We start from the raw sequence: 13,055 nt of genomic DNA on the forward strand, positions 1-13,055 counted from the left end.
TCAAACACAAATATAATCATGTGCTTTATTGATCTGGGACCCTCTGTGGCTGGGTGCTGAGGAGGAGATGAGCAGATGGGTTATGTAAGAGGAGAGAAATACAAGGTAAGTTTACAAACCGAAAATGAAACAAACCCCAAAATGGGTAAAAAGCAGCGGATCAAGTTATTTATCTGCTATTAGTGGCTGGATAAAGAGTCCTGCAGTCCCAAACACACAAATGATTATAAATACCCACAGAAATACTCTGTCGATCACCATAGCTACGTATTTCCAGTCATCTTCCACCTGCAAGAGAATAAAGAAAGAAAAGGATAAACTACATATGGTGTTACATTGAATTGCTAGTTGACAGCACGCAGTAGAAATGTCCCTTCTCCTTTTGAATGCAAGGAAGAACATACATGCAAGTCAGGAGTGTTACTTGTCATGCTTACAACTGCTGCAGTTTTCAAGTCTCTTCTGAAGGGGCTGATTTTCTAAAAGTGTTTTGCCAGTTTTGGCTGAGAACATACAGCACTGTCCTAGTCCGCTGAATTCTTCTAAATGTTCGAGTCTGTTGGCAAACTCTGGCTATGATGCTGACACTAACAAATAGGACCTGGCCCTGTGGTGGGTGCAGAGTGGGGTGATGTAACAGCAGGCACAACCACCATAGCTGCACATCACTAGACTCTGTCAAGGGATGTATCCCGACAGCCTGCACAAGAGAGTTTGCTATTCTGGTCTGATTTGATGCACTCTCTCTCCAGCCAGGCTCTGTTGATTTCAGAAAAGTGGACTAATGGACACATGGACTACAGCAAGTCTGACAGAGCAAACTGCAGTGTCTTGTCCTGACAGCAGGACAGAGTGGACTGTGTTTGCCTGAGACATAGACCTTAGAACCATGTTCAGTGAATTTGCTGTCCTTTAAACTGTACCTTTTAACTTGTACTACATACAAGAACCACTGTATCAGATGAACATTCACAAGTGACTGTTTAAGAGCTCTCTGCTGAGGGATCTTTCACTTGCTTTCCCAATTTCGTTATATTTTCCTCCAAGGTGCTGCTGCTGTACTTCACATGAAAAAAACGCAGGAAGAACTCCAGCTGCTGTAAATGTTGACACAATTTTTAAAGGACTTTTATTTATGTAGGACAAGTGCATGATACCACCCATACTGCTTTGTATGTCTGGCTGAAGCAGAAACAGCCTCCAGAAAAATTTTCGCAGTCCTTGCCTGAGAAAAAGAATCCCTTTTTTTTTCCCCCAGAGGAGGGTTTTGGTAAATGAAAAATCCTGCTTCCCATCCCTTGTGTGTTTTTAAAGGCAAAATACAGAGCTGTTGATGCACCCACTAGACTAAGAATAGAATTTCTTGTAGCAGGAGAGATTTGCAAAAGCAAATAAACGAGACTGGCAAAGGAAGACTTTTCATGAGCTAAAAAATGAAGACAGTATGTTATTCAGTGCATCAGAGAAATCAGCTGAATACAGTACATGGGCATGTTCTGTGCACCTGATGGGAAAGTGAAAGCAAGGCTGAAATGTTTGGGTTAAGCAGAACAGCCAGGGCATAGGTACTAAGCAAGGCTCAGCTCAGTTCCCATCCTCCTCTATGTTAATAGATCCCTTTCTTTTGCATTGGTCTGGCATGTACTACCCACTCATCCTGTGAATTCAGCCACCACACTGTAGCCCTTTATTCACAAAGTTACGGACTTTGTTTTTGGATGAAACTTCTTCTTCAGGGCATAAAAAAAAAAAGAGGGGGAAAAAGTAATCTTTGGGTTTCACGGAAGTTTCGTGAATTTCAACAAAATATTCTGATAGAAAGTATATATCTCAACATTTCCCTTACAAAGTTTTTGTGGTTTTCAGCACAAATACAGCAGTATTTGGTTTTGAAATTGATTTTGCTATCAAAGAGCACGTAAAAAATTTCAGAGGCAAAAATTTCATGACAGATCAAATATATACGTTTCATTAGGTTCTAAACTTTCTAAAAATACCTTGAAGTGTCAGAGCATTCCTGATCCTTGTGAGGTCTGGATGTGAGGGGATATCATAAAGTCTTTCTTGCAGCTGCTTTTAGTTGCTTGTGATTACACCTGATGACATGGCCCCAGAATTCTCTAAATTCCAACGTGGATAATTTTCTATGACAGTAATCCCAATCAGGGTGAAAGATTTGCACCTTCACACAAGCAAATTCAGTAGTTTAAATGCCAAATCTCACTTTTAAACCCCTTCTCTTTTCTTTTTAGTTGTTCTTTATTCATCTCATCTGTTTTTATTCAGTTGTCTTCCCCCAAAACTCAGCTATTATTTCAATGTATGTTTATCATGGCTGAAAATACTGTACTGCTGAAGCCACAATTATTCAAATCACTGTAAAAAACTGGAACATATCTGACTGCAATGAAGTACAGACAACAGCATTCTGGATGGATTATCTTTGCCAGATTTATCACTGACTGAGAGTAGTTCTTCTCTAGATCAACTGCTGCGTTGCTAGACAGGCCCCGTTCTTTAAAAAGCAGTTTCCAAATTTACTTGTTCCATTACTAACACAGAAAAGCAACCTGCTTTGCAAATAGCAAACTTGGTGTTGGGATGTCACTGCTTACCAGGCCTGAGTAGTCAAAGAGGGTTGCTTTTGAGGATCAACAGAAAGAGGGCTGGAAGAGACCCTGGAAAGTCCCATCTGGTTTATCCCCTGCTCTATGGCAGGATTGACTCTGTTTGAACCACTGCTGACCAAAGTTCATTTCTTGTGGGTGTAGCAGGCTAATGCTCCTCCCCTTTCTCTTTGAAGCTCAAATCTTGTGTTTATTCTAAAACTGTCTTGCTGTCTGAACTATCCTCTAGGGATAGAAGAGGAACAGATGAGAATACTTTTCTTGTTCCATTCCCAATGGATCATCTGTCTCCTCCCTTTCTGTAGGAAACTTCAGTCCATTCACAGATATAAAAATTTTCATTTCTACACCCAACAATACAAGTTCCTCTGGGCTGTCCTTCTAGACCAGGTTTTCATTTGCCAGAATTGCGGTGCCATGCCTATCTGGATCACAGAAACACAGAATCATCAAGGCTGCAAGAAACCTTCAAGAACATCTTAGTCCAACTGTCAAACCAGCACCACCATAATTGCTCCAAGCCATATCCCCAAGCCACATTCAGAACACTTCCAGAGACAGTGACTCACCACTCTTCTGGGTAACTTATTTCAATTCCAATGAAAGTTTTTTTTCTAATATCTAATCTGAACCTACCCTGGTGCCGTTTAAGGACATTGCCTCTCATCCTTTCACTTGAGACATGGCAGAAGAGACTGACCCTCACCCTAATAAAACCTCCTTTCAGGTAGAGAACAGTGAGGACCCCCGAACCTCCTCTTCTCCAGACTAAACAACCCCAGTTCCCTCAGCTGCTTGTCATAGGATTTGTGCTCCAGACCTTTCACCAGCTTCCTTGCCCTTCTTTGGATACACTCCAGCACCTCAATGTCTTTTTTGAAGTGAGGGACCCAAAACTGAACAGAATACACAATGTGTAGCCTCACCGGTACCAAGTACAGTGGGACAATCACCACCCTAGTCCTGTTGGCCCCACTACTCTTGATACAGGCCAGGATGCCCCTGACCTTCTTGGCCACTTGGGCACGTAGTTGACTCATGTTTAGTTGGCTGTAGAACCAGCATCCTCTCTTCTGCTGGGCCACTTTCCAGCCACTCTTCCCTAAGCCTGTAGGGCTGTGTGAGGTGGTTGCAACCAAAGTGCAGGACCCAGCACTTCACTGGTCCACTGATCCAGCCTGTCCAGATCCCTCTGCAGAACCTTCCTACCCTCCAGAAGATCTACACTCCCATCCAACTTGGTGTCACCTGCAAACTTACTGAGGGTGCACTCGATCCCCTCCTCCAGGTCATTGATAAAGATACTAAACAGTACCAAGCCCTGGGGAACAGCACCAGTGACCCAGCTGGATATAATTCCATTCACCACCACTCTCTGGACCCAGCTATCCAACCAGCAAAGAATCCATCCATCCAAGCCACGAGCAGGCAGTTTATCCAGGAGAAGGTTGTGGGAGGTGGTGTCAAATGCTTTGCTGAAGTCTAGACAGACAACACCCACAGCCTTTCCCTCATCCACTAAGTGGGTCACTAGGAAGAGATCAGGTTGGTAAAGTAGGATCTGCCTTTGTGAATCCATGCTAGCTGGTCTTGATACCCTGGCTGTCCTGCATGTGCAGTGTGATGGCACTCAGGATGGTCAGCTCCATGACCTTCCCCAGCACTGATGTCAGACTGACAGGCCTGTGGTTACCCAGATCGTCCTTCTGAGCTTTCTTGTAGATGGGCATCACTCCTACTAATTTCCAGTCAACTGGGACTTCTCTGGTTGACCAGAACTGCTGGTAAATAATGGAAAGTGGCTTGGCAAGCACTTTTGCCAGCTCCCTCATTACTCTCAGGTGCTTCCCATAGACTTGCAGGTGTCTAACTGGCATAGGAGGTCACTAACAATTTCCTCCTGGATTATGGGGGCTTCATACAGCTCCCCATCGCTAACTGCCAGCTCTGGGAGCTTGGTATCCTGTGGATGACTGATTTTGGTATTAAAGACTGAGGCAAAGAAGACATTAAGTACCTGGGCATTTTCCTCATTCCCTGACACTGTGCTACCCTCTGCATCCAGCAAAGGATGGAGACACTCCTCAGCCCTCCTTTTGCTGCCAGTGTACTTATAGAAACTTTTTTGATGTCTTTAACCACAGTGGCTGAATTAAGTCGCAGTTCAGCTTCAGCTCTTCTAATTTTCTCCCTACGTAACCTCACAACATCCTCGTAGTCACTCCAAGTTACCTGCCCCCCACTTCCAGAGGTGAAACATTCTCTTTTTTAACCAGCCTAAGTTCTCCATTTAGCCAGGATGGTCTTTTTCCCCAGCAGCTTGTCTTACTGTTCCTGCACCTTTAAGATTTCCTTCTTAAAGCATGTCCAGCTTTCTTGGACTGCTTAGACCTTCAGGTCTGACTCCCAAGGGATTCTGTCAATCAATCTCCTAAACAGGTCAAAGTCTGCCCACTGGAAGTCCCAGGTAACGGTTCTGCTTGCACTCCTCCTAACTTCATCCAAAATTGAAAACCATCATTCCACAGTCACTGTGCCCAAGGCGGTCTTCAACCATCACATCTCCCACCAGTCCTTCCCTGTTTGCAAACAGAGAGCCCAGTGGGGCACCGCCCTTTGTTGGCTGTGTCAGGAAGTTATCTTCACACACTACAGGAACCTCCTAGACTGATTCTTCTCTGCTGTGTTGTACTTCCAGCAAACATCTGGCAAGTTGAAATCCCCCATGAATACGAGGGTTAGTGGTTGTGATACTTCTTCCAGCCTCCTGTAGAATGCATCATCTGCCTGTTCATCCTGGCTAGGTGGTCTGCAACAGACTTCTACCAGGACGTCTGCCCTGTTGACCTTCCCCCCCTGCTCTTTATCCACAGGCACTCAACCCTAGTCATCACCACTGATTTCACTACAGTCAAAACAATCCCCAATGGGAGGGTTACTTCCCTTACCTCTTTGGTTTCGTTTTGAGACCTCATGTTCTCTGCGATGAAGTGGACGTTGCTGATGACATCCTTCACCTCTGGGGAGTACTCCACCTGCTCCACCATCCACTTCGGTGACTGATGGCTCAGTCCTCTCGTGGTGGTAGCGAGTTCAGTTGCCTTGTCACAGTGACTGCATCGCTGCTGTTCCCTCTGCAGTTTGGTATCTTTGTGTTTGCTGTGCTTTGACTTGCCTGACTTACTGTCCGATACTTTCTTGGGTTTTTTGGAGTAATTTTTTTTCTGCTGTTCTAGTGGCCTCTGCATCAACAGGACTTTGGGGAGCAGGTTAAGAAAGATGGTTTTTACCCATTCGGGCATCGTGTGTGTGGTTGGAGTTCTGTAATGTATATTCAGGACAAACACTGTAATGACAATTGACAGAGTCACAAATATCATAGTGAACAGTAAATATTCACCTACTAGGGGAATTACTAAAGAGGTGGATGGGATTGTTTCTGTGATCACCAGTAAAAACACAGTCAAAGAAAGGAGCACAGAGATGCAAAGGGTCACTTTTTCACCGCAGTCAGATGGCAGATAAAAAACTAACACAGTCAGGAATGAGATGAAAAGACAGGGAATGATCAGATTTATGGTGTAAAACATTGGCAACCTTCGAATATAAAAGGAATATGTTATGTCTGTGTAGATCTCTTCACAGCAGTTATATTTGATATCATGCTTGTAGCCAGAAGCATCAACTATTTCCCATTCACTATTTTCCCAAAAATCATTCATATCTACTTTGGATCCAATGATCAGAAGATCAATTTTGGCTTTGTCATAGGTCCATGAGCCAAATTTGAGCGAGCAATTCTGATGATCAAATGGGAAAAAGGTAATATCCATAGGACAGGAGCTTTTAAAAATAGCTGGTGGGGTCCAGGTGATCATCCCATCATAGCGAAGGAGGGCTTTGGTCTTTACTTCAACTTGAAAATCTCCCACAGCACTAAAAAAGACAAATGAGGCAAAGAAAATTACCATGAAAGTAAAATGTCTGTCATGGAGGCTGCAAGAGGACACTTTTGAGGGAGAGGGTAAAATGAATCAATAAAATGGGTAAAATGAATCATCATACTTGTTATACAAGACGATATCTGGTTTCCAAATTTTATCTGCTGGTACACGAACAAATTCAATGCCATCATATTGGCTGGGATCCCATCGCAATTTGTAGTCATTCCAAATCTGAAAGAAGAGTGGACGAAGATTTTGAACCCTTGAATTATCAGCAAATATCTGCTTCTCAGATCCTCCTATAAAATGACAGGCTATGATAAAGATGTAAAGTGCAGCACGTGGGGGAGGGATCAGTGATCTGAAAGACAACAAGGCCACGACCTGGAGAAACACTGGACATACATGAACACTGCTCACATTGATTTGCTACTTGGTTCTCTGTGAGGAGATGGCATGTCAATTGTTATCCATCACTGGCATGCTCTCATCTGTCTTCCTACATCAGTAAAGACCCTTGCCTGTGAAAGGTTACCTCCCCGCTACAGAGAGGAGATATGGGCCCTGCTGCTGCACTCCACAGGTTAGAGGAGGAGAGCATCAAAGGAGACCAACATCCTAAGGAGAAGGGAGGTACAGGTGCACACTAACAGGCAGCTGCTGCCAGGGGACATTACTGCTTTCACAAGAGCAGTGAAATATCAAGCCAGGGCAGTGAGGGATGCTGAGCAGCCCTCTTGAATTGCTGCCTGGTGCACTATCATCGGGCCATGCTCCATTGTCTCTCAGCCTATCATAAGTGCAGCATCTTTTGCAGAAAAGTTAGTGTGGATCACAATCGGTGCCTGGAGAAAACTGGTGCAAGCTGACTATATTTTCTCAGTAGTTTAGGTCCTCTAAGGATTTTTATCTATGTAAAAATGAAAAAAAAAAACTATCAGGAAAAATGGAGGTACGTTCCTCTTGCTAATAAATGTCTTGGTGGAGATTAACTAGGAATGCAGAGCTCCATGTTTAATCACTCTTTAATGGGTACATCCAGCTAGATTTACTAGGAAAAAAACTAAAAAAAACCCCAAAAAACCACTCGATCACAAAGCTGGAGGAGAATATGCTACACAGGAAAGGAGACAAGAATGAAGAAATTACGTTTTGAGTTATGGTTAATGGGGCTTCTCCTTTTCATCCTTTAAAATCCTTGTTACAAAACAAGAACTTATTCTATAGTTGTAGCTCACAAGGTAACACACATTTGATCATATCAATGCAAAATACACGAGAAATGCAACACAGTCACTTACATGTCTAAGCCACAAATTTGTTTCCATAATCTGATTGACTTCATCCTAGAAAGAAACACAGGCCAAAAACTCAGTCCATAAAAATGGAAACTAGAATTCCACATTTACTGAAACCAGATTTTTTTCTGGATAATTTTCAGGGACTCACATATTGGGCGCAGTCATGTGCAGCTCCACTGCAAAACTTTTAAAGCTCTATTGAAAAATCATAGTCCATAAATATCAGATATACAAAGAGCTGCACTGTTTTGCCAGTGGCTGGGAACCTGAAGAGCACAAAACTTAGAATTCCTCTGAAAACAGCACCAGAAGAACAATGTTCTTCTGGTATCAATGTTCTTCTGTAATCAAAACTTTTTAAACACTGAAATGTTCTTCTGGTGGCTGTGCATTTTGTTGGTTTCAGTGTTTAAAAAGTTTTGATTACACCATACAGAACCGGTAACATTCAAGATACAGAGGAACTGTATCACAGCGTTCTTGAATTTCTATACAAACCTCTAGAGCAGACGCATTCAAACAGCACTAAACTAGGTCACTCTGTACAGAGACTTTCTTTTTACAGTCAATTATTGCTATTGCCAGTCAGTGAAGAATCAGGAAGGTGATGCAAGAAACACAAATATAAAGTTTTGGATCCTGTTCTAATGAGCCTTCAGCCTAAAAGTACTCAGAACTACTCGTATTACATATATGCACGAATGCAGGCTGACAAAGAAAATATCTGCAAGAATATTGCTTTGGGTAGTTTTTAGTTTTTAAGCATGTGAACTCAAATGAAATTAAGATATTTACCATACAAAGATGGAAAATGTAGATTCAATATTTCATACTAATGTAAATATTACCATAGTTCTACATTTAATATGAAAGTTTAAGCACAAAAATAATTTTGAAAGGCCGGTAGGGCTACTGTCTGTGGGTTAAAACATCTAAATTATTGTAAAAATCATGACTCTATCCTGAAAAAATCCACCTGATTTATTTATAATGCTCATTTTTTTCTTCAAAGGCAGCACTAGGAGCGAGGGGTTGCAATGCCAGAGAGAATTGTGGAAACCTGCCAAGCTACCTGTAACAATGAAACAAAATACTTCCACAGAGGAACTCCAAAAGGTGACACTCTTCACCACAAGGACTTACAATGCCTTACATTTATCCTCTCAGATAACTTCTCTCCCTGGCTCTTGTTGAATGTTGCTGCTTGCCTGTCATTTCATTATGGACTCAACCAGGTGCTTCAGAATCAAAACTCTGCCTTTGTTCTGCAGATAATTTGCTTCACAGGGAGATTTCAGCAGGGGCTGAGGCCAGGCTTTGCTCCTTCGAGAGACCCCCTGTCCTGCCCAGAGAGTTTGCCACCCCAGACACACTCACCCTTGTGCACGGTGCATCCCAAAACATGCAACAACTCATCTCCCCACCGCTCTGCAGGCTGCACTTCTCTTATGTCATGTTGAAACAAAGAGACTGAAAAAAAAGGCATGCAGAAAAGATCTTACCCCTCAGGACCACAGGGAAATGACAGTAGACCCACGGGAGAACTGGTCACATGCTACAGGCAACCCGGACATACCAGGTGTCCCTGAAGTGGTCTATCCCTGTGGAGAGTGGGCTTGAACATTCAGTACTGCTGCTCTGGGCTCTGGAAGCTGCTACCTGGTGCGAAGGGGTTTGATGCTACAGAGTAAGCAAACGAATCTGCCGCATTCAAACCGCTTGTTCGAGCAACGGGAACGACTCTGCTAACTGAAATAACAGCAAAGGTCTCAGCAGGTACGCTTAGGCCCACGTGAAATGCCAGTTAGGGTGTGTGCAGCCATCCCAATCACATCTCCTGCGTCAGCGATTCGCGCGCGTTCACAACCGTCCCCAGATCTCAGCAGTGTTCCGTAGTGAGTCTTACCACGTTTGTAAGCTGGGTAATGGCCAACTCAAAATACACTCTGACGGGATCAGACACATTTTCCACCGGCCTGATGAACTGGTTGTACTGGGAGAAGAGTTTGTGAAATAACCGTTCCTCTGATTCGCAGGCTGTGGTATCTGTTAGAGAACATAAAGAATAGCTATGCCAGAGGTAAGAAAAAGGGAAAGAAGGTGCTGGATAATATACTGTTATCCAAGTCTGGGCTGTATTTCTGGATCTTGTACTTGTGACCATGTATCAAGCCACCAGCCTGTGGGCCTCTGCTTGGCTCACCCTGGTATCAGATCAAAGTAGAATGAAGTGTGAAGTAGAAGAAGCAGCAATGTGGTAGATTTAACCTTTGGGAGTCTTTATGGCAAGACAGAGAGTTCATGAAAAACATAGCTACTTACTCAACTGAGGCCTCAACTACTCTATCAAATGTGAGGGATTCTGGTTAGGTGATTAAAATGATGCCTCCTAGTCTAAAACACTATGACTACATTTCATTCTCATGTTTCCTGTTTCAACTCTTTAGATGGCACAATTTTTATTCTGAAGGAAGTTCCTTTATTAAGTTCTGTGAACAAAAAAAAGAGTGGAAATATTAAAATTTCTTATAGAATAGCATGCATCTTTGTGATACAGAGCTGTTCTTTGGGAACAAGCAGATCATAGCTGTAACACCCAGTCAATAAAGAATAGACCAGGTGGCTTAGCAGGAACAAGGTGTGTGTCAGGCACTGAGCTGACTCACTGCAGAGTTAAGAAGAATGTTCTTAACCTGTTACATACAGTCCAGACCTGAAATAGTTATTTTGACAGTTCTAAAGGCTGCAGACTTTGTTTTGAAAAGGAAAATATTCGATCATGTTGGCTCCGGCAACATCACCTCAAAAGAATAATTTTCTTGAATAACTTTGCTATTACAATGCACTACTATAATTCAGCACTTCCACTCAAAATACTTTATGAAATCAAGATTTATAACTTCCATCTTACACTGTGCACAGCTTTGTTATCAAAGCTCTTTGATGATCCCAAAGATATTATGAATACAATTGAGTAAAAATTAGTTTTTTCAGTATCATGTTCTGAAATTTTTTGCATTAGTTCCAGGCAGCACTAGAATGTATCAAGAAATCAATCATGATAAGGCTTTGTGATTGCAAATATTAGACATAGAATGGGTTTGTGTCAGGCAGCATGGTCTCTGGCACAGCATGGAACATAAATTTTCAATTTACATATTCTTCAGCAAACACAAGGGCCTGTGGATGCACAGATGTCTTACAGGATCCTACAGAGAGACACTTGGTCTAAGTATAACTGCACTGCTTTCATGCTTAGGCTGCCTTTCCCCTGTTTTTTGAAAAAAAGGAGAGTAATTTTGCATCTAAGGTGATACAAAGCATCCTCATATTGCAGGAGATTATCATAATTACAAGCAGAGATGCTGGTTACTGGTGACTTACACGTATGGAAAGAAAATTATAGTAAAAATTCCATAACTTAATGTTTCATTTCATCCTTTTAGCATCATGAATAGATACATGAATGTCTGTAAAGTTTGGATGTTTGCACATCATGTATTGTGCCATTCAAAAAGGAAATCAAAATTTCAGATTTCATCATCACCACTCACTGTTCTGTGACTAGAAGTACACTATTATGGGAACATGAGTTTCTTAGCAAAGTCTCATGACTAAAGCCAATGAGTCTAAAATCGTGTTTCATTTGAAATTTTCCTACTGGCCTTCTTAACAGATGCATGCTTTAAAATAAAATAACAAAACCAGACAAGTATTTAGGACCTTCATTTTCAAACTTCATTTACAGGTTCTCATCCCACTGGTGCTGCTTTAAGACAATACCTTATACCTTGCTAACACAAGCACTGTATTTCATACACATCTTGGTCATCAGCAGAAGTGACGCTTTCAAAAAAAATATAGTGCCTTAAAAGCAAAAATCCTGCTGAACCTCAGTGAGACTTGTGCCTGGAAATGACTCCAGCGTATTTAAACATAGATTGCAAACAATGGTGAACAACAATAGATCAAGTTCTCACTTTCAAAGGTGTGAGTACTGAATGTGAACATCTTCAGCCTGCATAATTTAAGCACTTGCAAATTCAAGCACCAAATGAAATTACTAGAATGCTATTCCATTTTTATTGTTTGCTAGAAACATTTCTTCAACTAGTTATCAAACAAAAATGAAGAGTTTTATGTGAGAAAACAGGTATTGCTTTAGCTCTCTTAAAATACTGTTGAAATGTTACAGATTTCAGGTTAGGAATACATGGTAGAGGCTTTACATTTAATTCATTTAGGAAAACAGGAGCAGAGGCAGTGACTAGCAAATACTTTAGAGACCAGTATCAAAGAGAGCCTACCTTTAATCAAGGATGTGAACACGAATGCCCACACACAGAAAGTGGGGTAGCACGAACATAGCCACCTCTCAGGATGCATTGCTAGCAGCAGAACAGAGTTTCCTTTTGAGAACAGAGGTTTGGGGAAAGACACAGAAGGCAAGAAGACGTACAAACCCCCTGGACGGTAAGTAGGTGGCAGAAAGCTGGATTTCAGTTTTGCAGCCTGCTGAGCAGAGCAAAGCCCTGCAGAGTTGCTTTCAGTACCACTCGGCAAGGAGAGCTTGTGCTGTGCAGAGCGAAGGGAGTCAGGCAGCGTCCTGTCAGGTGACTTCACATTTTCAGTCACCCGCACCCGTGCCTCTGGGGGAATGTGTAAGAGTGCAGAAGAGAGAGGGAAGGCAAAGACACAGGACGGCCCTTGTGGAGCAGGGGAAGCAATTAACTCAGCCCTTAAGAACTCGTTAAGTACTCTCATCGCGCTAAAGCAGCTGCTTTAACTATTGCCTGGTGCTCACCTGAGTCTGTCAGAGTTTGCAGGAGTGAAACAACTTCAGTTCCTTTGCTGAGGACTGATTCTGCAGACAATGGAAATGGATTCTGTATGGTTTTAACATACCTCTGAACACTGAAATAAACACAGCATCAAGTGATAGAATTGCTTGACAGTACTTGCAGTGAATAAATCTAAGGCAAGTAGATTCATTATTGCCATCTGACAGGAACAACTGAGCATGCTAAGTTCTATCCTGACAGACAAGTCAGCTCACAAAATCAATTTTTCTACCTTTTTTTTTGTGTGTGTGCAGTCATTCCTGTGCCAGTATCCTGGTGGAGAAGTAAAATAAAAAAACCTCACCATCAGATGCTGTTACAGGCCAGCTTAGGTGCTGTTAC

The 13,055-nt window shown here is 42.3% G+C and overlaps 1 protein-coding gene across 1 annotated transcript; it reads right to left on the bottom strand.

Moving 5' to 3' along the window:
• Window positions 1–12,456, bottom strand: CHRNA6 (cholinergic receptor nicotinic alpha 6 subunit). Its single transcript, XM_051777566.1, has 6 exons — window positions 12,180–12,456; window positions 9,779–9,918; window positions 7,873–7,917; window positions 6,693–6,802; window positions 5,576–6,563; window positions 1–288 (listed from the first exon to the last, which is right to left on the bottom strand). The coding sequence occupies exons 1-6, from the start codon at window positions 12,256–12,258 to the stop codon at window positions 166–168; spliced, it is 1,485 nt and encodes a 494-aa protein (XP_051633526.1). The 5' UTR covers window positions 12,259–12,456; the 3' UTR covers window positions 1–165.
• Window positions 12,457–13,055: the final 599 nt, after the last annotated feature.

This window comes from Manacus candei, unplaced genomic scaffold (assembly GCF_025592945.1).
Source record: "Manacus candei isolate 608988 ecotype Guabito, Panama unplaced genomic scaffold, ASM2559294v1 h1tg000010l, whole genome shotgun sequence".
NCBI classification, from domain to species: domain Eukaryota; kingdom Metazoa; phylum Chordata; class Aves; order Passeriformes; family Pipridae; genus Manacus; species Manacus candei.

Excerpts from the sequence above, each read along its gene's own strand:
- CHRNA6 (XM_051777566.1), bottom strand. The coding sequence starts at position 12,258 with ATGCATCCTGAGAGGTGGCTATGTTCGTGCTACCCCACTTTCTGTGTG. Across the intron at positions 6,803-7,872 it reads CAAATTTGTGGCTTAGACAT|ATTTGGAATGACTACAAATT; the intron begins GTAAGTGACTGT and ends CTCTTCTTTCAG. Across the intron at positions 289-5,575 it reads CTCAAAACGAAACCAAAGAG|GTGGAAGATGACTGGAAATA; the intron begins GTAAGGGAAGTA and ends ATTCTCTTGCAG.